Below are 25,856 nucleotides of genomic sequence, written 5' to 3'. Positions count from 1 at the left end.
GGGTCTAACAGAACCTAGCTGTTTTAGGGTATGGAAAAATTAGGGGTGATCCCCTCATTGGAGCAGACCTCTTTCTGATTCTTCTTTTGTTGGGATGGAGGGAAATTTCAGTACACCAAGACAAAGAGAGGCTAAAGGGATTTTTACTGTCCCTTATTCTCCTCCAAAAAAAGTAGCAGCAAGTATTATCCTTGCATTACCTAACTTGCTCCTACCCTCTGTCTTAAGGTGGGAGTTTTTAGTTATCTAAATGATTCAAAGCCCTACAACTGCTCAGTGCACTTGGTTCCTGGGGAAGATACTGAAGAGATATCTGCTACCTGTACCAGAAAGGCTGGGTGACCGTTCCAAAGTAGGGAAATGTCCAAACCCCTGTTATTGCTTTCCTCTTAGCAGAAAATGTGGGACAGTGGTAATATCCAGTTGTGGCTTTCTTAATAAATCCACAACAATGAGGAACAGGTGTTTCTTAAACTTTTCTTCTACCCTCTTAGTTTAAGTATCTGAGGCCTGTGAATTAAACTGACAAAAGACATATTAATAAAAGAAAATGCATACAAATTTTACTGATGTTAATTATTTTTACATGCACGGAGGCTTCATAGAAAACAAGTGAAAACCCAAAGAAGCAGTTAGACTCAGGGACTGTAACATTTTTAAAAAGTGCGATAAATTGTAGAAAAGCAAATAGACTAAGGAAAGGGGGATTTGGGCTTCTAGTAGTGATAAACTGAGGGAAACCAGTGGAAGATGAGAGTTATTTTAGTAAGGTTTGTTTATGCAGATTCATCTCAGTGCCAGCCCTCCATTTCCAGTGATAAGGGTCATTCTCCTCATCGTGATACAGAAGAAGGGGGAGGGGGTTTTATGCCATCTTCACAAAGGGAAATTTATGCCCTATTTCTAGGCAGATAAGGGGAGGGCACAGAACTTTTCTTATATTTGTTGGTTCTCAATTTCCTTCAGCTCAAAATAATCCTTATGCCAACGTGGCCTATTTTGAGGCAGTATAGTCTAGACCACTTCATTACGTATTACATAAACATCTACCATGTATTCTGGGGGACTCTTTTAACTGAAAATGTCGGAAGTCCAAAACAAATTCACTCAAAAATAATCTATTGAATCATTTACCTGGAAATGACCCCAAATCCATTAACTGATAAACAGATACATAAATTGTATACCCATACAATGAAATATTATTGTGCCATTAAAAAGAATACTGATATATACTTCAACATGCATAAATCTTGAAAACAACCACCATCTTTTATTCCCACTGCTATAATTCAAACTTCAGTCCATGGACCCCACCATTTCTCACTGTTCATCAGTGTTCTGACTTCATATTTGGAGCTACTTGTCCAGCCTAGATTTCATAGTCCCATCCTTATAATCACTCCTCTGTAAATATCCCCAACTCCTTTGCCCCTTTCTCCCTCTGTCATCCATGCACAGTGTCTTAGTCAGCTTAGGCTGCCATAATAATATACCATAGACTGAGCCAAACAACAGATATATATTTTCTCACAGATTTGTAATCTAGAAGTCCCAGATCAAGGTCCAGCATCTTTGGTTCCTGGTGAGGGCTCTCCTCCTGGCTTGTAGATGGTCACCTTCTCACTGTGTTCTCACATGGCAGAGTGAGAGAAAGAGCTTTCTGGTGTTTCCTCTTCTAAGAACACTAATCCTATCAGGGTCCCACCCTTATGACCTGGTTTAACCTAAATTACTTCCTCATCCCAAATACAATCACATTGGGGGCTAGGGCTTCAACATATGAACTTTGAGGAAACACTTCAGTCCATAGCACCTAGGAAACCCCATCTCTAGATGAATCCAACCATGCACTTTCTCCATTCTTGCCCCAAACAGGTAAACTTTGCTAGAAAAAAAATTCACCCAAATGAATAGATTGGTTTCCCTTGAAACTCATGATCACAAATCTCAAAGAGCACACAGCCACGTACCAATGTCTGGCAATCCCATCATGCTTCCTAAGCAGATTCACTTTTCTATCCCCCAAAATAACTTTCTTCCTAAACTTCATACATCTTCTCTTTACCCCAACCCCCAAATCTCAGCTACTGGCCTTACCTCAAACTTCATTAAAGATACTGAAGTAAGACAAACTTCCTTGATTCTCCCTTAGGCAAGCCTTCAAACTCACCTACATTTGCTCCTATCCCCACCTTCTCTCCCATTTCAGTGAAGGAAACTTTCCTCCCATTATGTGTAAAACAGGATGTTAAATGAGGACTTTTCCTACTGTACCAGAATTTCGGTTAAGGCTCCAAAAATGAAAATAACCAATGATAATTACCCCAACATTCTACAAGATCCAAGACAGCAGAACCAGTCCATGATTATCAACTCCCATCACCCATTCCAGCCAAAACAGAGGACACTAACAATTTGGAACTCGAATTAAAGAAAGTTATGTAGGTAGAGACTTGCCAGCCTAGTTAGGAAAGATGTGGCATTTTCCTGCCCTTTCCATGGAGTAATACAGAGCCTTCCTGCTCATCCCACCCTCAACCAAACTAAGCAATGAGAGCTCAAGAGAACCACTGAAAGAGAATTAGAAAAATATCATTTCCTTCCCCAACTAAACATTTATTAAGCTATAGAATAGACTTCCCTGGTGTCCGGTAGTTAAGACTCCATGCTTCCACTGCAGGGAGCACAGGTTCAATCCCTGGTTGGGGAACTAAGATTCTGTATGCCGCGTGGCACAGCCAAACAATTAAAAAAAAAATAGCCCTGTGATGCCATGAAATAGGAGCAAACACAGTAAGAGAGTTCTCAGGAAGGCTTGACATATGTCACCTAGAACTGGAGGACTGGAATAAAGAATTTGAATCCAGTTTTTTGATGTTTGCTGATGACTTGTAACCTTCATTGTCCCTCTTCTCCTTGTGCCTTACATCTGGGACACTGTTAAGAAAGCTCAAGTGCTCCCTCCTTTGGCAGCAGTGGGAAATTCAAAGCACACAAACCTCTGCCCACCCACACATAGGGACACTCACCCCTGCCCCACTTCATAACCACAATAAAAACTCCAAGCCAGTCTCCTTTCCCGGCTTTCTTAAGCCATTTTCAAATCAGCTTGTGCAGTCCATCTTGCTTCCCCCATAAGCCTTATTAGGTAAGTAATACACCTTTTCATACTCACTTGGTATATGGATGGGGGGGTGGGGGGTGGAGGTGTCACATCAGTCTCGACATCCAACCAAATTTTGGGTGAGAGTCCATCCTGCGACTACAAAGTGGTCATACAGGGACATTTAAGAATACGGACTCTAGTGCCTGCTTCCCACATAAGAGAATTTGGAGGCCAGAGACTGACTGGAGCCACCTGCAATGGCAGGGCAAGAAAGGAGGTCAGTGGTTGAAATAAGCTACAGTGCTACCAGTTTGGGGGGCAAGGATGTGTGAGTCTGTGTGCCAAGAGAACCCAGGGAAGCTATTTTGATGAAAAGCCAAGACAAAAGGATCTCAGCAGTAAGACGCTGTGCAATAGAACACCAGGAGCAGAAGCTGGGAAGGTCACAAAATGTCACCCAGAAAGTATCCACGTTAGGAAACTGTGCAGTTTGGTGGTCTCAGCAGAGGTGGTCCCACAATACACCCCATATCAGAGCCAGGTTTTGGATGTCTGCAGTAATGGGGGACATGAAAACCAGATGGTGTCAAATAAGAACTCCACTGGCTCCAGAAACTGAAATCTTTCATCTCTCTCTGCTCTCTCCTCCTTTGTCCCAATCCTGGAAGAACCATAAATTATGGAGGCAAGATGAGGCTAAAAAATAAAATAATTAAAGGACAAATTCTACTTTTTCTTCACCTCTCTGGACTAGTGGAGAGGAGACGTCTTGAATTACATGTGAGACCTCTGGCTTCTGCTTAGGACACAGAAATCTTGAAACAGCATCCCATCCTTATAAATAACAACAGTAACAACAACAACCGACAATCTGGAAATTCACAACTCTTCTAGAACCCATTGGAGAGCTGAAATGACAGAGTAACCAGGTAATCTGAAACCTAAGGAAAGATAAGAGCCTCCAAAGAGAGACAGGACATGAGCCCTTGCTTACCTGGCACAGTCACCAAAAGACATTGGCAAGAAGAATTCAACTACCATTTTTAACCAATTGCTAAAGGCCAAGCGTGGGCTGCCGAAAGGCTATAGAACCCCTGGACACTGCAGATACAAGACGAATTCACAACCACTCACAAGCTCTTCTCCATGGACCTCGCTGGGCACTCACAAAAAAGCCTAGGATAAGAGCAAGAGGCCTGAGAAAGTGTCCTTCCTGGTGCAATCCTGGAGAAGGAGGACAGCAGTCACTGCGGGAAAGGCAGAAGCCCCACTGGATCCTTCTCCCCTACCTCCCCATAGGAAAAAAAGCCTTACCCACTGTGGGAAGGTAAACGTTGTCACCCTAATGCACTGTGAAAACCCACTGCACATGGGAGAAGAAACAACATAACCCTTTACCTCTGGGGAAGAGGCAGAATACATGCTGGGCCCAGAATCACACCTGGTAGAGGGCCTTCAGCACTGAGAATGCTACTCCCACCCAAGATCCAGGGAGATAATACCTTCCTAAGACTGAGGGTTAATCAGAACAGCATACCCCTCAACTCTCACCTCCAGAGTAACATGCTTCTAGTAACAAGTAATGGTGTTCTACTGCTGAGACACAGAAGAGTGAAGAGAGACCCTCTCTGAGGAGCAGGAAAGGGAAGCAGGAAACAGAGGGCATACTCAGATGAGTTCTGAAGAGAATTTAATGAAAGGGCTATTTACAGAGGGGAAGGCAGATTCTGGAACTAACAATGAGGAACGATGAGGCACTGAGAGATGGGCAATGGGAGGAAGCTGTTAAGGCTTGAAGCAGCAAGGAGGAGAAACAGTGTAATTGGAGTGATAGCTAGAGTCAAGCAAGCAGGGCCACCTGGAAGGTGCTGCAGTGACAGGCGGAAGCAGTCACTGCCACATCACAAGGAATTAAGGTTCTGTGTTTTTAATTTCTATCTCCTCTAGTCCTTTGATCTCCTGCTGGTTGTCTCCCACTGGCTGACCCAACCAAAAGTCAGAGGGCCAGGAAGTCAGGGTGTTACAATCCATAAATCAGCCCCTTGGGGTACAGGGCAGAGCTGAGAAGGGTAGTAAATGGACGGAGCAGGTGCAAATGGAAAATACCTAGCATAGTACATCCTAGCTTTCCTCCTGCAACAAGGTTGGCTCCATTTCCATAGACTTGGCAGCCTCTCCCTCCTTAGGGCTCAGACCCAGGCCTCTTCTTTCTTTCTAACCTCTCTCTAGGTGATATCATGCATTTCCATGGCTTGTGACATCGTTGGTATGCTGATTACTCTTATTACTCTAGGTCCTCTCCTTGAAACAGATCCAACCGTTTTGACAGCGACTGCCACATTCTTGCTTACCACTCTCTAGCCACACTGGCTTTTCCATATGTCCTCACAGAAGCCAAATTCTTTCCTGACTTAGGGGTAACCATCCCCCTGCAAGTGGCTTCTCCCACCTGGCCCCTATGTCTCAGAAGCCATCTCCTTCTCATCCTTCAGGCTGGCTTAAATGTTTCCTCCTCAGGAAGTGTTTCCCTGGGCACCTTATTTGATGTAAATTATGCCTTCATCCCACTATTTCTATCTTCACACCTGTTTATCCCCTTCTTAGCATGAATCACACTCTAGTTTTTCTGTTTGTTTGGTTGTGTTTTTCTCAATCTCTCATACTATATTGCAAGCTCCATAAAGCAGGGATTTTTATGCCCTATGACTGTCTTGACACCCTTATATCCTCTGAGCCTAGGATATAGTGCCTGACATAAAGCAGGTATTTAATAAATATTACATTGGGACTTCCCTGGTGGCTCAGTGGTTAAGAATCCACCTGCCAATGCAGGGGACACAGGTTCGATCCCTGGTCCCGGAAGATCCCACATGCTGCGGAGCAAGTAAGCCAGTGCACCACAACTACTGAGCCTGCGCTCCAGAGCCCACAAGCCACAACTACTGAGCCCGCATGCCACAAATACTGAAGCTCACGAGCCTAGAGCCCGTGCTCCGCAACAAGAAAAGCCACCACGATGAGAAGCCTGCACACTGCAACGAAGAGTAGCCCCAGCTCACTGCAACTAGAGAAAGGCCATGTGTAGCAACGAAGACCCAACACAGCCAAAAATTAATTAATTAATTAAAAATAAATAAATATTACATTTTCCACGTGCCAGGGACTATGCTTAGTTCCATAAAAATAAGGCTGCATTTAAATACACATAACAACCCTAAGAGGTAGATATTATTTTCATTCTCATTTTACAAATGAGGAAAAGGAGGTATAGCAAGGGTAAGTGACTTACCAAGAGTCACATGTTTAAGAGGTGACAGAGGTGAGATTCAAACCTAGACAATCTGATTCCAGAGCCAGCACTTTTAACCACTATGCAGTACCTATTCCCCCATTCATTTCCATGGGTGAAATAATGGCTATGTGAATTAATTAATAAAGTGGGAGGACAGACATAGACTGTACCCATAAGTCAGCCTGGGGAAGTCTGAGAAGATAGTATTGAAGCTGAGACCAGAAGACTGAGTTTGCAAGACTGACACTTGAGAGGGGATGTGTGCAAAGCACAGAGAATCATACATGCAAAGGCACGGAGGCAGAAGAAAAGGTGATATGTTAGAGAAGAACAAGTAGTTCAGTTTACTTGGAATATAAAATGAGGAGGGGGGGCTTCCCTGGTGGTCCAATGGTTAAGACTCCACATTTACACTGCAGGGGGCACTGGTTCGATCCCTGATCAGGGAACTAGATCCTGCATGCCATGTGGCCAAAAAAATAAAATAAAATAAAATGAGGAGAGGAAGATAAAGAAGTAGGGTAGTAAGTCAAAATTGATGAGGCTAAATAGGAAAAAAGTTCATAGTTCACACAAAGCAGTTGAGATTTTATCATGTAGATTAAAGATTTAGGAAGCCATTGAAGAAGTTTAATCAAGATGCTCCCTCTGGCAGTGGTGTTGAGCAGACTTTCTTAATGCTGAATAGGCTACATTCTTTCAAGAAAAAAAAAATTTCATGTATCCCTTCAGTGTCCGAAGATACTTTTTATTATGTTGCTTAAATATGCACAAATATACAAAACATAAGCTCCTTATTCTGGTAGCTTAGTCATAAAACTAAAATAAATAAATAACTATTTATCAATATTAAACCAAACTACAAACCAAATTAAATTTTAATTAACAATCATTTAATGCAATGGTGTTTTACTTAAATGAAATTGCTACTCAGAGGGTTCAGTGGTATTAACTATTTTGATGCAGGTTCATTGGAGTTTGAAGAAAAGAGAAAAGGAGATCTGAGAAACATTGCTGGTGGATTTAAATTGGATCACTGTTAATGTGCTTCAAGGTAAAGAAACTGATTTTAAATTATATTTTGACTGTCAAACTAGACTTGGCAGAACTATACTTCTAGAATGTGAGGTTCAATTTCAGATTGAACCTCATGGGTCATAGCTTCAGTAGCTACAACCGCAAGAATTTAAACATTTTATACGTTTCTTTCTACGTCAGTCTTAAAATGCTTAATGTAAACATAGCCTGATCATCTGTATGACTACTTCATAATAATGCTCTGCCACAAGATTTCACTATCCACATCTGCCTTGGAGTTTATGATCCAATTACTACCATTTCAATTATTTTGGATTGGTGTGAGGAAACAGTTGGGTTTAATGTGCACATTTTGCTTTCTAGCATTTCCAACTGGATGAAAGCTAACCGATCCATGGTTAGTTTCTGAAGGAAAGAAGGTTGTTCAGTATTTCAAACAGAGAAAACTAGAGGGAAAATTAAGAAAAGGCTGAATTACATAAAAAGGAATGAAATTGGGTCACTTGTAGAGACTTGGATGGACCTAGGGACTGTCATACAGAGTGAAGTAAGTCAGAAAGAGAAAAACAAATATTGTATATTAACGCATATATGTGGAATCTAGGAAAATGGTACAGATGAACTGGTTTGCAAGGCAGGAATAGAGACACAGAAGTAGAGAACAAATGTATGGACACCAGAGGGGAAAGCGGGGCGGGGGGGGGGATGGGATGAATTGGGAGATTGGGATTGACATATATACACTAATATGTATAAAACAGATAACTAATAAGAACCTGCTGTATAAAAAATAAATTAAATTAAATTTTTTAAAAGGCTGAATCAAAGCTGAATCTACCATTTACTGAGTTGCTGACAATGTGCCATGTACTGTGATAAACATCTTACATCCGCTGTCATGTTTAATCTTTACAAAAATCCTTTGAGATTTGTATTATCCATTTCTATAGATGAAGAAACTGAGGCTCAGAGAGATAGGGCCAGACAACTAGCAAATGGCAAAGCCAAGACTGGGACCATTCAGGGCTAACTTTGTTACCTATTCCCAATGGGTTGGAGACCCCTCAATGGGTCGATGGGTCCTTTGCCTGGAGTTGAAAATGTCAATCAAATGAAACCAGATTTGGTATAGCACAGCAGAAACTTTATTCATTCATCAAGGAATGGAGAAGGGAGATACTTTGTCACTCGTACCAGTCCCTGAGAGCTAATGGATCCTTGCCTTGATTTATCTCTTTATTTCCAAATCACCTGGTGTTCGACAGAGTTGTTTTGCAGCTGTGCTTTAAGAGATATGCAGTGGTCAACTGTCCTGAACTGGCTCTGACTTGACCACAGGAACGCACCTACACAGACAAGACCTGGAAGTATCCAAAAGTTACCTCTGCTTCATTACTGTGCTACAATCTCTGCCCAAGGGGAGGATTTGTATTCTGCTAGGCACAATTCATGCCTTGTGCAAAGAAGCATGGAAAACTGCATATGCCCCAGCTACCCCCAGCTGCCCCTGGAAATCTCTACCCTTTCCTACAACCCTGATGACTTATCTGCCTCTTACCCCTTAAAATTCCCTTACTCCCCTCCCTTTGGGGAGAAGGTATTTTTAGAGCATGAGCTCTCCTTTCTCAATTCCTTAATCAATAAAAGTTTCTACTGTGCTATACTGAACCTGGTTTCATTTGAGTGGCATTTGCAACTCCAGGCAAAGGACCCATTGAGGGGTTACTGACCCTTTGGGGATTGGTAACAACTTCAAGTCTATGCTCTAAACTACTAGGCAATACTGCCTAAATGGAAATGATTATATAGTACTTAGGTACTCTACCAAAAGGTGATTTAGTATTCTTATTTTATAAATCTAAAATCATGTTGAATTGTGGCAGGTAGATTCTCATAGATTTGTCCTTATAACAGGTCTCAATGGAATGGTCTTGGAAACACTGGCAACAAGGTAAAGTCAAAGGTAGAGGAAGAGGCAAAAACTACTTTAACACTAAATACCTATAAATAGAGTTAACAGTAATCCCTTCTATTGGCATGGAAATTCCAAATCAGTGATAATAGCTCTTGAGAGCAAGGTATAAGGGAGCTGCTTTGCCACCAAATATTATAATTTGTCTGTCTGGAGTTAACACTTTTTGTTCTTAAAACTCTGCTTGAATGTGCATTGGATTTTGTTTGGATTTCTTTGGGGGGGATGGGATTATGAACTTAAAAGAGTAATATGACCCTCATAGTAGAAAAATGATCATTTGGTTCATTCCAGAAACCACGTAAAGATTTTCCAACAGGCAGATTAAGAGGGGTGGGAGAAATTTATCCACCCCCTAGAAATGGATCAAATTCAAATTCCAAAAACTTTTTTCATTTTCCAAAACATTTTTTTTAAATAGCAAGCACTTTGCATTTAAGAGTTGGTTTAGAAAGTATTAACACTTGACCAAAACAGGCAGAGGAATAAACTGCTAAATATCATCAATGGAAAGGAAAATGAACCCAAAATGATCATAAAGATATATAAAATGATATAGGTCAACAAGAAGTGAAATTAACTTACTAGAAATAAATTAACGCAAACCTTCGTAGTAATATATTTGTTGCTTGAATTTATAAAATAAAAGCCAGGGAGGAGGAGGGGAGAGAGAAAGATCTCTTTCCATGGCCCACTACGCAAATTCTCCTAATTCTCAGCTCCCATAAGTCAAAAAATAATGTGTTTTCTGATTACTTCTATTACTACTATATTTACTTATTAAACACTTACATTATTCTAGGACTTTCTTTTAAACTACGATAGCAAAACAAAAAACAACCAAAAAGCCCACATTATTTTTCTAATTGTTGCTCATTGGCTAATACTGAAAGGACTGCTTAAGTCACAATCGCGTTCAGATAGGTTTGGCCCTCTCTAGGTTTCGTAGAAAGCGGCCGGGTACCCGCTTCCCCGGCGTTCCCCACTACACCGCGGAAACGAAACTGCATTAGGCTCCGCCCACTACCTGCTGAGTAAGCCAATCAGGGCGCAGCCCGGGCTGAGCGCTTGCCGGGTGTCATGGCGGCCTGCAGACCTTGCTGCTTGTGCCTCCGGCTCCGGCCACTGGGCCATGGTCCCCTCCGTCTGCCAGGGCTGGGTCGGACACTCACCCAGTTGCAGGTGCGAGCACTAGGGGGTGGCGCGGGGTCGCGAACCGTGGCCGTGGACCTAGGCAGCAGGTAAGGAACGGTGTGCGTTCTCTATTCTTTCACAAGGCGTCATGACAGGCCAGCCCGAGTACATTTCACCTCCTAGAGTACGAATCCGACACGCCAGGTCTCTTTCCCCCTCTTTATCCCAAACCTAAATTCCAAATTTCCCTTTCCGGATTTTGAGTCTGTCTCTTGGCACCCTCCTTCTCGCGCTGTCTCAGCCTCGTGCCCTTTGCTTCTTGTTCCTCCCTTCTGCCCCGCTCCGGGCTTCTTTTCCCCAGCTGAGTCTGTCCACCTGATTTCCGTTCCCTTTATTTTCGGGGACTCCTGGGCTATGAAATGAAAAGATAATGCGTTGATAATTGATACTTACGTCATCCAATTCAGTTTACTGCCTAAAAAGCTTGGCCTGTATGACCCTGGGTAGGAAGGGAAGGGCAAGGTCAGTTTATTGAACGCCGGTTATATGATACTCTCATGTTTAAGCCTGTAGTAAATGTATTAAAACAACAGAGGCTCAGAGAAGGTTAGGTAGCTTTCTCAGAGTCAACCAAAGCTAGTACTATGAGGCTAGGTGGATTTTGAACTTGTTTTTCAAACCGTTACTCTCTTTAGGGGTCTGTTTGTCAGAATTCATGTCTAAAATCACTTTTTAAAAACTACCGGATTCATTTTTAGAATAAATGAAACGGCTAATGCTTACTTTATATATCTACACCTTTCACATGTACTTTTAAAAAAACTTTGATCCTAGTTCATACTAAAGCCAGAAAATTTGGCTTTGAATCCAAGACTTCCTCCCTAAGTTACTGAATGATCTTTGAACAAGTTACTTCACTAAGTCAGGTCCCCCCAGCCTCCCCTCTCTGCCCCCCAAGTGAAGAGACTGAATTAGATAAAGATTCAGCAAACTTTTTCTGTAAGAGGCTAGATAGTAAATATTTTAGGCTTTGTGGGCTGCATACTGTGTCACATATTCATGTGTGTTTACAAACCGTCTAAAAATGTAAGAAACAGTCTTAGGTGAAAGGCTGTAAAGAAACATGCTGTACAATCCCACTACTGGGCATGTACCCTGAGAAAACCATAATTCAAAAAGAGACATGCACCAAAATGTTCATAGCAGCCCTATTTACAATAGCCCGGAGATGGAAACAACCTAAGTGTCCATCATCGGATGAATGTGTAAAGAAGATGTGGCACATATATACAATGGAATATTACTCAGCCATAAAAAGAAATGAAATTGAGCTATTTGTAATGAGGTGGATGGACCTAGAGTCTGTCATACAGAGTGAAGTAAGTCAGAAAGAGAAAGACAAATACTGTATGCTGACACATATATATGGAATTTAAGAAAAAAATGTCATTAAGAACATAGGGGTAAGACAGGAATAAAGACACAGACCTACTAGAGAATGGACTTGAGGATATGGGGAGGGGGAAGGGTAAGCTGTGACAAAGTGAAAGAGTGGCATGGACTTATATACAGTACCAAACGTAAGGTAGATATATCGCTAGTGGGAAGCAGCCGCATAGCACAGGGAGATCAGCTTGGTGCTTTGTGACCGCCTGGAGGGGTGGGATAGGGAGGGTGGGATAGGGAGGGTGGGAGGGAGACGCAAAAGAGAGGGGATATGGGAACATATGTATATGTATAACTGATTAAATTTGTTATAAAAAAATAATAATAAAATAAAATACAAAAAAAAAAAAAAAGAAACATGCTGTAGTTTGCTGACCTCTAGACTAGATGATCTCTAAGGTCTTTCCACCTCTGGCATTCCTTGATTTTGATTTTTTGAGGGAAAAGATATCTCTTCCATTCTTCAAGGACTGAACATTTATTCTTCTCTGAAGAAATGCCCCAGAACATTTCACTCAACAGACATTTCCTATTTGTTAGGCATGAGGGACTCAAAGCAACAAGATTAGCCTCTGCCTTCCAAATTTTTCATCAATAATCTACTTTGAATCTTCCATTTATTAGTCAACCTGGACCTCTTTTGTAACCTCTTTTTAAACCTGCGTCGTGTGTTGTAACAGTGAGATTCATAAATATCATACCTGCTGGGTAAATCAAATATTTTCTTTGTCATAAGTTTGTTGTTTGCAGCAAACTTTTTGGGTGATTACTATGTACCACATACTTTATACTTGTTATATGTATTCTTTACAGTGCCCTAGGAGGTTGTATACTATTGTGGTAAATGTATTTAATACTTATAGTAACCTTTGGGATAACTTTAATTTTCATTTCAACAAGTTATTTTTGAGCATCTACGATATTGAGTTACAAGGCAATAGAGATAGTCTGATGAGGAAGTAAGATAAACAGAGGTTCAGTGCTGAGAAAATCAGTGTGGGAAAGGTATTAGGTATGAACAGGGTGCTGAAGGAGCACTGAGGGATGTTTATCACACCCTAAAGCTTACTGTTCAAGGTGAATCCTGAAAGGCAAGGAGAAGGTAGCAGAGAAAGTGGCAAGCGCAATTGCAGAGAAGTGAGAGAGTGCATTGAGTAACTACAAATAACTTACTGTGGATGGAATGAAAAGATGAAATGTGAGTTAGCAACAAAGCAAGGCCAAATCTTAAAGGTGGGTGTTTTGTTTTGTTTTGTTTGCAGGGGTGGGGGGGTGGGGTGAGTTTTGTATCAATACGACTGAATTTTTCTTGGTGGAAGTTGGAGTAAGGTGGTTACATTCCATACCATTTTGCAAGTGTTTCTAAAAATGTTCTTTAAGCATATCTCTCTCCCTGGAGTTCCACTTCCTGTGGCAGATGGCTCCTCTTTTCCCTTCCATCTTCCTAAGCTACCTCCTCCCACTCTTCTGCCCAACATTAGGATCTCCCTGCTCATCTTATCCCTTTTATTATTTATTTTTTTCAAAAGTATTTTTTGATTAGGTATTCACTCACATGGTTCAACATTTAACATCTCTCACCAACTCATTCAGTCCCCATTGCAAATACAGTCGTCCCTCAGTATCTGTGTGGAATTGGTTCCAGGACCCACCGTGGATACCAAAATCCAAGGATGCTCAAGTCCCATAGTCAGGCCTCCCTATTCATAGTTCTGCATCAGATGATTCAACCAACCGAAGACTGTGTTTTCTAAAAAAAAAAATCCATGCATAAGTGGACCCTTACAGTTCAAACCCATGCTGTATATTAGCATTAGAAGGTTTTAGCAGTGCTTCCCTGGCTCCACTTCTCTCCTGGTTTTTGATACCATTGGGAGGGCTTATACAATACAATTGGGATACAATTGGGAGGGCTTATACAAGGGCTTTGATACAATTGGGAGGGCCAGGGTGGGGATAGTCCACTCCTTGGCTCATCCTTGTCAGTATCCGTACTCTCTTCCTTGATACACTCGTTTGTCAGTTGGCAGACATCTGGGTTGTTTCCATTGGGGAGCTGTTATTAATAATGCTGCTGTGAAAGTTCATGTGCAGATTTTTACATGGACATATGTTTTCATTTCTCTTGGATATGTACAGGAGTAGAATCGCTGGGTCATATAGTACTTCTTTGTTAACCTTTTGTGGAATTGCCAGATTATTTCCCAAAGCAGATGCACCATTTTACATTTCAATCAGCAGTGTATGAGAGTTCCAATTTCTCCACATCGTTATCAACATATAACATCCTAATAGATGTGAACAGTATCTCATTGTGGTTTTGATTTGCATTTGCCTAGTGGCTAATAATGGTGAGCATATTTTCATTATTTGTTGGCCATTTGTTGATCTTCCTTGAAGAGACATCTGTTCAAATCCTTTTGACAGTTTTTAAAACTGGGTTTCTTTTTATTGTTAAGTTGTAAGAATTCTTTACATATTCTAGATACAAGTCCCTTATCAGGTATATGATTTCAAAATAATTTCTCCTATTCTGTAGGTTTTCTTTCACTTTCTTGATAATATTCTTTGAAGCATGAAAGTTTTTAATTTTGATGAAGTCAGATTTATCTATTTTTTTCCTTTTGTTACTTGTGCTTTTGATGTCATCTATAAGAAGACATTGTCTAACCCAAATTTATGAAGATTTATTCCTATGTTTTTTCCTTAGAGTTTTATAGTTTTAACTTTTACATTTAAGTCAATAATCCATTTTGAGTTAATTTTTATTTATAATACAAGGGAAGGGTCCAACTGTATTAACTTTTTTGCATATGGATATCCAATTGTCCCAGCACCATTGGTTGAAAAGACTGTTTCTTTCCCCCATTGACTTATCTTTGGCGCCGTTGTAGAAAATGAAGGTGTCTGCAGTCAATCTTGGAGTTTATATTTGGAAAGCAATGAGGGAAATTTTAAAGGATTTAAGGAGAGAAATGATCCAGTTTGTGTGGTAAAAGGCTACTTTAATCAACAAGGCGAGGGTGGTAAAACAAGAGACTAAGGTGGTAAATGGGAAAAACACTTAAGAAGACAGCCTCTGGGGGTATATGTATACGTTTAGCTGATTCACTTTGCTGTACAGCAGAAACTAACACAACATTGTAATGCAACTATACTCCAATAAAAATTATTTTAAAAAAAAGAAGAAGAAAGCTTTTGCACCCCAGAAATACTGTGTCATTCAGATTACCCTGTGCCTTGGTTTCTATGTTTTTCCTAAAGCAGCTCTTAAATTCCCCTGTATCTTCAATAATGATAGTGAACTCTATCCCTTTTTAGTTTGTTTTTTGCTGGTTGGGGGCCTGTGAGGCTTGGCAACCATTAGTTCTTCTATTAGAATCTTTAATTGCTTTATACTAAGCTGGGAATTGTACTGATGACCTAAGTCCTTTTGTATTGAATTTTTATTTTAAACAGAAAATTAGAAATATCCTCTGGAAAACTGGCCAGATTTGCAGATGGCTCTGCTATAGTACAGGTAAAAAGTTCAAGTTGTTAAATTTTCATCTTAAAAATGGCTATCAAGACTGGTACTGAATATCTTTACAACATCATGTAACTTCGTAGAATTTTGGTATTGGAAATTAATTCAGACCATTTCTAGTGTCAGAACCATTCCAGACAACCAGGGAGTCAGAGGACTAGGTATATTAAATGAACTTTAAGATCTCTTCCAAACTTGGGGTTCTGTTTTATTCTTGTAAATTCTGTAATGCTTTTCTAGAGAAAGTAATTTTACAGGTTTCTTCAATAGTAATACTTGGGAAATTTTTCTTTATAGTCTAAATTTCCTAATAAGTAGAAAATATGATTGGATGTGACTAAGCTATCAGTGAGCCTTTCCCCTTTAGTTCTGTTGCTTTTGAAAAACTTAGTGACTATTCTAATACAGATCATGATCATGCAGAAGGGATTAAGATTGGACTACTTGCGAATAATTATTTTCATAGTCATTGTGTCATGGAATAACATTTGTCTTCCCTTCATTTAACTGAGGGAGGATTCAGTCATTCACTGCTTATATGTTAATATCTGATTTTAAATGAATTTACCAGTGTTGTTGTTTATGTTTAACTAAGTCAGGTGACACTGCAGTGATGGTCACAGCGGTCAGTAAAACAAAACCTTCACCTTCCCAGTTCATGCCTTTGGTGGTAAGTATTTGCTGATTTTTCTGAACTGTAATATAGCAGAAATATAGAATTTGTAGTATTTTCATCCATTGTCTATTGAGTACAAAGTGTAAACTTTGCACAATAGAGGATTTTCCTTAATTGTTTGATATTGAGTCATTAAAAGAATTTAAACTGATTGCTTCATAACCAATTCTCATATTAGTGGTAAGCATACTTTACAAGGTCCAAGTTCATTAAGTTGATAAAAACAGTGGAAGTGCACAAGTATTTTGATGTTTAATAAGCAATGAATTCATTGCTTTCATAAATTTCCCTTTAGTATGAGTCTGCAAGTATATGTTTGGTGAAGAGTAAAGAGCTCATCAGTATTTTATGGCTTCTTTTATTATGAAAAGGGGAATGCAGTTATATCTAAGAGAGGTAAAACAAAAAAGGCAATGTTGAACTTGACCAGGATAAGCTACTGTGGGAAGTAGGGAGGCTACACAGTCACCTGACTAAGTGGAAGGCTTTTTAAAAATCCATTTGCTGAAACATTTCTATCAGCTCTTCTTTCCCTAAGAGATACAAAACACTAAAAGTAAACAAAATATTCTCCACTCTTAGTCTGTAATATGCTGTTGCAACCTCAGGAGAATTGTATCTATATAGTAATTCCTGGGGAATAGTTTGCTACTACAAAAAGCAGTCGAATGAACTGTATTTTTTTCATTGCTACTTCAGGTTGACTATAGACAGAAGGCTGCTGCAGCAGGTAGAATTCCCACAAACTATCTTAGAAGAGAGATTGGATCTTCTGATAAAGAAATTCTTACAAGTCGAGTAATAGGTAAGATATTAAGATAGAGGCATTAACCCTCTCTGATAAGCCTGTGTTAGTATCTCTTTTCTTCCATCTGTATTCTACAGTATCTCTTAAATTTTCTTTCACTATATTAACACTGCCTAAGATTATTTACTTTCTGTATCCCCTCACTCAAATGTGGGCTCCATGAGAGAAAAAACTTTTTGTTTGTTTAATACTGAGTCCCCTATACCTGGCATACTGCCCAGCACAAAATAGGCATTCAATAAATATTTGTTGACCAAATGAATGAATCTCTATTAATCATGTAAATTCTGTGGCCCACACCTCTACTCTGTTGAACCTATCCTGAGTATTTTCCATTTTTATGTTCATGGTAATTCCTGAAAGCATTATATTCGTCAACTACTGAAATATGTTTATAACCTTTCAAATCTTCGACGGCCTTAAATATTGTGGATCATTTGTAGTCTATAGCTCTTCTACCCCAAATTTCTACTTTATATTTATATGCATTCATCAGACACAGAAAGTAAAGGAAGGATTTTCTTTTGGTCTACTGTTGGTTAAGTCTCTTTCCTCTGCTTATATAAATAAATAACACATAAGCAATGAATTCTGATGCCTGTGGAACCAGAATGAAAAGCTGCTCCCCAATTTTACACTTGGGTGCTCTTGCCCTGCTAGTTTTTCATCTTTAGGGCATGATGTATATTAACATTTATCTGTGACCCTGTCAGTAAATTAGTCCAAGGGTTTTGTTTTTGTTATTATTGTTTTGTTTTATTGAATGGCTAGTTATATTATTTTTTAGCTTGTTTAATGAGGGAAAAGTTTTAAACTGTGAAGCAACTTCTGTCAGTAACTATTTAATGTCTTTTCTTTTTTTGCTTTTGGCAGATCGTTCAATTAGACCTCTCTTTCCAGCAGGCTACTTTTATGATACACAGGTAGGTTCTGTTTTAGTTTTATTTGTTTCCAGGTCAATCAAAAATGACTTAATGAATCTCTATTTAATACTTCCTAGGCTAAACATTATAAACAGTACAAAATAAGAATTTTTGGTGATCCTGCTACATTTTACATTAAGTTTTTTAAAAAACAATAATTTTTAAAAGCTAACATTTATTTGGTGTCAATTTGAGCTGATACCTGAATTATGAGTAGGAATTAGCCAATGTAGGAGTGTAGGAAGATGGAGTGGGAAGCACAGAAGCCCTAAGGCAGGAAAGAATTTGGTAAATCTGAAGAAAGGTTAGAGTGATTGAGGTGGGTGGGGACAGTTCAGGCTGGGCCTTGAAGGTCATATTAGTAACCGACTAGGACAGTTGACACAACTAATCTTTATTACCTATTTTTATCACTAGGTCCTCTAAACTTCTACTTTCTTATATTTTAATACTTTTCTGAATATTACTTTCTTTCAGAATAATGACCCATATACTTTAATTAAGTAACTATTTTATGTATTTGAGAAAAATAAATATGCCTTGCAAATATCCCTTTGCAAGGATGTCACCGCCTCAAGAAGTTATTTTCCTAAGTACATGAAATAGGCATATTATTACAGTGTAATTTATTTGTCTATGCTTAGCAAACATAAGACAACAATATTTTTATGTAACATTTACTAACATAGCTAACATTTACTGAATACTTTCAACATGCTCAGTATTATAAATGCTTTATGCACAATATTTCCTATAATTTTCCTAAGAACTGTTTAGGAAGATGCTGTTATTTTTCCCTTTTAAAGATAAGGAAACTTTTGAGGCTTAATTTAAGTAATTTGTCAATGGTCAAGCATGTAGTTAAATGATAACCAGAATTAAGGGGTTTGACTACAAAGGCCCTGCTTTTAACCATATAGTGCTCCTATATTTTAGGACAAGATGTTAATCGAAATGATAATCCTCCCAAATCAAGTAGATTTTTTTTTAAGTGCTTTGAATTTTTTCCCTTGCACCAGATCCTTTGCAATCTGTTAGCAGTAGATGGTGTTAATGAACCTGATGTCCTAGCAATTAATGGTGGTAAGTATAAAAATAAAGATTAAAATTATTACTGTTGTTTTTTTTTTTAAGCGATGAAATATTTTTATTTCAGCTCTTATTTTTTTCCTTTTTCCTTAAAGCTTCTGTAGCCCTCTCATTATCGGATATTCCTTGGAATGGACCTATTGGTAAGTTAGGATCTGAAAATAAGAAACATTTTTTTCAAGAAATAAAAGTAAGCATGCTATAGGAAGGGCATAAATTTATTGGCTCTGAATTATTATTTCTTAGGGAGTTGAATTAAATGACATTCTAAGAAGAGTCCTTTCAGCATTTTGAGACATTTTTTTCTTTGCTTTGGGTTTTGTTTCTTATAGCAGTATATTATGGTGTTAAAGACTATTTTATGTTTTTAGATACTGTGACTTCTTTGTTGCCTCTTCTGTTAGAGGACTTTCTCTTTTTTTGGACTGGGAAATTGTCAGAGTACATACTCTTTCAGGATAATACAAACGTGTTTGTAACTTACAGCTCTTATAAGTTATAATCATGCAATATACAAATGATTCATCAAGTAAATAATTATTGAGTGTCCTAAATGCCAGATACTTAGCTAAGCACTGAAGGAACTAAGGCAGACTAGGCATCAGCAGTACAAGATGAATGAGACAGTTCTTGGTTTCAGCATAAGTGAAACAGACAAATAATTATTGATATTTACAAACAATATTATAAAAATGTAGTCAGAGTGCTAAGAAAATGATAGAGAAGGGCGGGTTTAGTCTTGTGAGGTCAGGTTGTCAAGGAGAGCTCCTCAGAGTTATCGACATTTAAGCTGAACCTTAGTAGGATCAGATTGTAAGCACTTGCCTTAGAGAAAGTACATTCTAGACCAGGAGAAAAACATGAGCATAATCACAGAGATGTAGAAGAAATGGTGTACTTGAGCAACTGAGTGTTCCAGTAAGGCCGGAGGTAGGGTGAGGTAGTATAATCTGTGGGCCCTAAATACCATGATAGAAATATGGATTTTACTGTGTTCACAATTGAAGACAGGGATTGAAGCTGTCACTAGGATGTCTTGAAAACTTGAGTTTTTATTAAACAGTTGCCAATATTTTAATATGTTTTAGGGGCAGTACGAATAGGAATGATTGATGGAGAATGTGTTGTTAACCCAACACGAAAAGAAATGTCTTCCAGTACTTTAAATTTAGTGGTTACTGGAGCACCTAAAAGTCAGATTGGTAAGTAGTTTAAGTGGTAGATTTATTCTGGATTTTACTTACAAGTTCTGGCTTCTTAAAAATGTATTTAAACTCTTTTTTTGTATGTGCGCTTTGTTAATTAGCCATGAAGATTTTTGTTTTATTGCTGCCCTATTTTGTTAGCGCTCTTGATTCATATCAAACAATACCTAGAATTATGGACTGTTATACCACTCTAATTGAATCGTTATCAAGATAATTCTAGTAATTATTTTTAGACAGATAAGCTAGTCTAAAATTTGAAGTTCCAACTGTGGTAGTAAATTAATTGTTTCATTCATTTAAATATGTTAATTTAGCTAATGCAGTCATTCTAAGTCTGTTGTCCTCTGAGAAAGAGGTATCATATTTCCAGTAGGTGGAAAACTAGTAATAAAGTAGAAGAAATGCTCTGACCATGGGCCACCTTCACTCCTTCTAACTAAAATGTCATAATTGCATGAATGAAAATCAGGGGATGGTTCTGTTGAAGAAGAATGGGCTTTAACAGTCCAAATGACCTGGGTTTGAAACCCAGCATCTGCCGCAGTTAACCATGGACAAATTAATTAAGGTCTCTTAGCAGTTTATTCTACTATGTGACATTTGATGTCTGGAACTTTTTGACAATAGATCTTCTAATGTGGGAACATTTTGATGAAACGTAAACTATTAAACTTTTAGTTCTTTTTTTGTACAATTAATGTGTGAAACACCTCACTTCCAGCTTCTTCTTTTGGAGTGTTAGTAATAAGTTAGAATTAGGTACTATCAATATATATGATAGACAAAACACATGAAACAGGAGTTGTGTATTGTCTACACAACTGCTTGTCTGTCTACAAACTGCTTGTCTACATGTTAGTTAGGGATTGTGTGGTTAAACTAAATAACAAGGCTTAAACAAGACAGGAACTTATTTTTCTCTCAAGTAACAAAAATTCAGAGGTAATAAGTCCAGGACAATTACAGCAGCTCCATAATGTCTTAAGAAATCTGGATTCTTCTTAGCTTTCTACTCTGCTATCCTCAGGGTGTGGCCCACATCTTCATACTTATGAACAGGCTACCAGAGCTCTGGCCAACTTTTCTAACTTACAGGCAGGAGGAAGAAAAAAGAAAAAGGGGAATAGAAAAACGAGTGTGCCCTCTGAGTAAGTCAGCCTCCCTTTTAAAGAACTTTCCCAGAAGTCCCCACATAGCAGTTTCCACTTACATCTTATTGGACAGAAGTGTGACACATCTGCATCCATGACTACAAGGGAGGCAAGGAAATGGTTTTTGGATTCTACCTTGAGAAGGTGTGGAACTATTGAAATACAGAGAGGATTCCAAAGATATGGGGAGGCTCTGAATAATGAATGACCCCTACATCATACTTGAGCATCTCAGAAACAGCCTTGAGCAGAGTATTGGTTTACTATTTGAAGTTCACTTGGTCTCCATCTGAAATTTTTTTTGCTGAAAGTTACAATGTTCATTTAATTCCAATTAGTAAATCGATTTGGCTTCTTTACAGGGCCATTATGATTAGAATCAAGGTTTGTAAAGTACCCGGCATAGTACCTAGTACCTAGTAAGCAAACAGTTAATACCTGCTATTACCATTAAGACACAAAATAAACTTGCTTCTAAATGGTCATATAGCCTCTATCTGCCTTAGAATTTGAACCCCTCTAATTTTAAATAGATATTGGAGGAATGAACTAAGGATCTTTACTGTATCTGTGGCATGCCACAGAAACCTGATAGGCAGCCTTCCAGCTGGCTCTTCTCACCCGTTCCTCTCTAGATGGAAGAATGAAACCAGAAACTGCTTAAACCGTCACAGGGTAGTCTTGAGTAATTATAAGGAGGCTGAACGTGATTCAGAACCAACCTGTAAGGAGACTGGTTTCAGAAGTTACCAGCATCCATTTTATGACTTCCGCATCACTATTTTCATGAAGATACTCAGCCAGTACTCTGTACTTTTGTCAAGGTATACCAAATACACATTTGACCCCATGTTCATGTGTTAAAGTTAATATTGGGTCCAAGTCATATCACACAAGTTGGCAGGAGTCTATTCAGCCTTGTAGAAACTAAAGCCAAAGCTGAATAGATTTTAGCTAGATACCATGCTAGAAGCCTTACTTTGGAGCTTTCCTGCTTTACACAGGAGTTTTACTATTACAGAAGTATAAAAACAACCTTTTTATGGTAGTAGCTAGGGTTCTCTAGTTGGCTTACTTGAAACAGTATCACTGCAAAGATTTCCCCACCTGTGCAAGAATTAGACAATGTGACAATGACCAAATTAAGTGGGAGGTCACATCAAATATTGTTAAACAGGAAACATTTATTGGCCACCCATTGTGCTGATATTGTAAAATTTCATTTTAAATACATTTTAAAAAAAGATGCAATTGTACACATTAAAAGATGGAGTTTTATGGTATTTGAATTATACCTTATAAAGCAAAGCTGTTATAAAAAATTGTGTGCATAGTTTATTTTCTTTTCCATTTCATTTTTATGAGAAATCTCTCATTAAATTTATGAAGAATATAAACCTAACTTCAAATATCAAGGTTTCTTTGTTCATTTACTACTGTTTATATGTTGGAATTATGCTGATTCTGAGGAAAGAAATCAAAAAGGATTAATAAAATTCATCTGTAGTATTTATGTCATGTCATGGTATTTGAAAATGCTATATTGGTAAAAGGTTCAATGGCAGTCCTTTTTTTTTTTCTTTTTTTTTTAGTCATGTTGGAAGCCTCTGCAGAGAATATTTTACAGCAGGACTTTTGCCATGCTATCAAAGTGGGAGTAAAATATACACAACAAATAATTCAGGGCATCCAGCAGTTGGTAAAAGAAATTGGTGTTGCCAAGAGGACACCTCAGAAGTTATTTGTCCCTTTGCCAGAGATTGTGAAACACGCTCATAAGTAAGAACTTCTGTACAAAAGAAAATATGAAGGTGTCACCAGATTTAATTTCCTCTCAGAAAAAACTTCTCACGGAAGCATTGTCCATACATTACTTCTTAAATAGCACCCTTCTATTTTAAGAGTCATTGCCATAAATACCAATCTAATGCTTCAAAAAGGATAAACCCACATCCCTCTTGAAGGGCCTAAGTTTGAATCTCAAAGGAAAGGGGAGAGTGAGTTTACTGGTGAAGATTCAGATCATCCTCATATCTCTCTGTGTCAAGGAAAAAGAGTATATAAAGCATAAGATATTTGAATATCTAAGGAAACTGTTGAGGTTCTTGAAAAGAAATACAATCACCACTATATGCCCAGTCCTTATAATAGTGCCTGCACATAAGCACTCAGTAAATTATGAATGAATGACCAGAAAATTATTTCACTTTATTTGAAATAAACTGAAAAAGTTAATATTTCCATTAGTATGAGTCTCACAGCCATTACTCAGAGATTAAAGAGTTATATACACTGTCCCCAACAAAAGCGTTGCCTGCAATAACAGCCAAAACACGTAGAACAGAAAAAAGCAACTGGTCATACGAGAGAGACTCAGGAGAGAGAGAAAAATCTAAGGTGAAATTAATTGAACAATTAAGAAGGGAGGGCATGTGTGTGATTCCCTTGATGTGAGGAGAAAGAAATTTGTGTTTTGTATCATATTATAAATAGTAAACAGATTAGCAGTGTTAATAGAGCAATAAATACATATTTTTAATGCTTTATGAAATGTTAAATATTTTAGCTTATTATTAAATATTTCAGTTTTGTTTATAATAGACACTGCCTAGTGTTTCCAAATATGCTGACATTTATTTTGTGCTTAAAATAGACTCGCCATGGAAAAACTCTACGCAGTTTTTACAGATCATGAACATGATAAAGTAGGTATACCTGAATTTTGTTTATATAATTGTTCTGGGAATTCTTTTTTGTCATAGCTTACCCAGTTTTGTTTATGAATATTTGTCCTATTTTCATGAAAAATCTCTAAGCAGAAAGCTAAATAAAAGCCTAGCTGTTTGCTTCTCCATTCTCCTTTTGTTGGGAAGGAAGTTTTAGGGAAAACTTTTAGGGAAGTGTGGAAATACATTTAAATGAATTAAACAGGTAATATTCCCTACAAATCAATAACCAGTTTCAATATTTTAAAGAATGTTACCATTACAGAAATCTGATTACTATTACAATGCGTTAATTGTATAATAATTTAAAAAATAGAAATGTTAAATATAATAACTGAACCTCAACTTTTAGATTTCCAGAGATGAAGCCGTTAACAAGATTAGATTAGATACAGAGGAACAACTAAAAGGTAATTTTTTTTTTTTTAGTTTAAAAAATATTCAAAGGAAATAATAGATTTTAAAGTTTCAGTTGTGAGACCTTGAACAGATCGGTTATTCTCATTACTCCCTAGTTTTATATTTGGTAAACTTAATGATACATCCCAAGGTTACTGTTAAATTGACCTCTATTAATGGGTAAGAACTGCACCTGACATAGAGTGGGCACCAATAAATGCTGAATGTGTGAGGTATTCCTGACCTTTTCTGGATCAAACTCTTATACTCCAAAATGAGTATCGTTGTATCCTGTCATGAAAATCTAAAAGATGTTCTTTAAAATTCTTGAGTTCTTAATTTGTAAAATTGCAATACAAATAATACATGGTTTGTGGGGATTGAATGAATAAGTCATTTACATCTGCGCCTGGCACATAGCAAGTGTTCAGTAAGTGTTAGCTGATGTTATTATTAACATGTGGAATTGTAAAATTTAGATTTTAGAGAATCTTGCTCTCTAAAAATTATTAAACAAAGGATTTGATTGTTTTAATATCGATCACAAACTGAATGTGTACCAGGCATGACATATAGTTCTCATTAATTTTTCTGCTAACAGACAAATATTCTCTCACCTGAGTATCTTATTTTAAGACAAAAATTCTGCTGCTAGCCTTGATATTAAGGCCATTACCTGTAATTGCCATTGAAAAAGTTTGGTCTTTTCTCACTATATTTCATCCTATTAAGAATTAGAAGTTGTTGAACTGAATGAATAAGCATTTTCAGAACTCTAATGGAAAACTGATGAATTCATAAAAGTGCTAACAAAAGATCAAGATGAAAAAAAAATAATTACATGGGACTGAGTGAATTGATGAGGATGATTATAATTTTTGTGACTTTCTGTTTGAATAAAAAAAAACTTTGAAGCATTTAGTACAAAATACAGGTTAATATCTTTATAACTTTGACCTGGGAAATAATTTCTTAAACAATTTACAATAAAAGAGCTAATCATAAAAAAAAAAAGAGAGAGAGAAGTTGTATAACACCTGTTGCCTTATTTAAAAAGAAAAGTGATTTTGTGTTTGTATTAATACATAATAGAATACCTTCATGACCCTCTGGGTTCATAGGATATTTTAAATGTTTTGTTACTAATTATTTTCCTCTCCAAGTGCAACTCAGTTAAAGCATAAAAATTCATACTAAAATATAATATTTAAAGTTATTCCTGCCTGATGAAGATGCAATTCTTAATATATCTCTCTGTGGCCATTTCTTGTGTTCTGGTTACTTTAAAGTTATATTTAATAAACCAATTGCTTAAGAGAACAGTGCTTAAAACTTGGCATAAATCAATTGGTAAGATAA

At 37.8% G+C, this 25,856-nt stretch overlaps 1 protein-coding gene and 1 long non-coding RNA gene across 2 annotated transcripts in view; one reads left to right on the top strand and one right to left on the bottom strand.

Moving 5' to 3' along the window:
• Window positions 1-25,856, bottom strand: part of LOC309815244 — a 209,443-nt gene that overhangs the window by 148,322 nt on the left and 35,265 nt on the right. The window lies entirely within an intron of this gene.
• The window catches only part of PNPT1 (polyribonucleotide nucleotidyltransferase 1), a 39,021-nt gene continuing 23,519 nt past the window's right edge, over window positions 10,355-25,856 (top strand). The window contains exons 1-11 of the mRNA XM_082641916.1: window positions 10,355-10,652; window positions 15,451-15,511; window positions 16,113-16,187; window positions 16,893-16,998; window positions 17,875-17,924; window positions 18,944-19,007; window positions 19,109-19,156; window positions 20,102-20,215; window positions 22,965-23,151; window positions 24,026-24,077; window positions 24,451-24,508. Of these exons, the coding sequence (XP_082498042.1) occupies window positions 10,492-10,652; window positions 15,451-15,511; window positions 16,113-16,187; window positions 16,893-16,998; window positions 17,875-17,924; window positions 18,944-19,007; window positions 19,109-19,156; window positions 20,102-20,215; window positions 22,965-23,151; window positions 24,026-24,077; window positions 24,451-24,508 (976 nt within the window). The 5' untranslated portion in view covers window positions 10,355-10,491. The remainder of the gene's footprint in view (window positions 10,653-15,450; window positions 15,512-16,112; window positions 16,188-16,892; window positions 16,999-17,874; window positions 17,925-18,943; window positions 19,008-19,108; window positions 19,157-20,101; window positions 20,216-22,964; window positions 23,152-24,025; window positions 24,078-24,450; window positions 24,509-25,856) is intronic.

This window comes from Mesoplodon mirus (genome assembly GCF_964341445.2).
Source record: "Mesoplodon mirus genome assembly, chromosome: 14".
NCBI lineage: Eukaryota > Metazoa > Chordata > Mammalia > Artiodactyla > Ziphiidae > Mesoplodon > Mesoplodon mirus.
The sequence above is the reverse complement of the archived record's forward strand: the minus strand, read 5'-3'. Positions and strand labels throughout refer to the sequence as shown.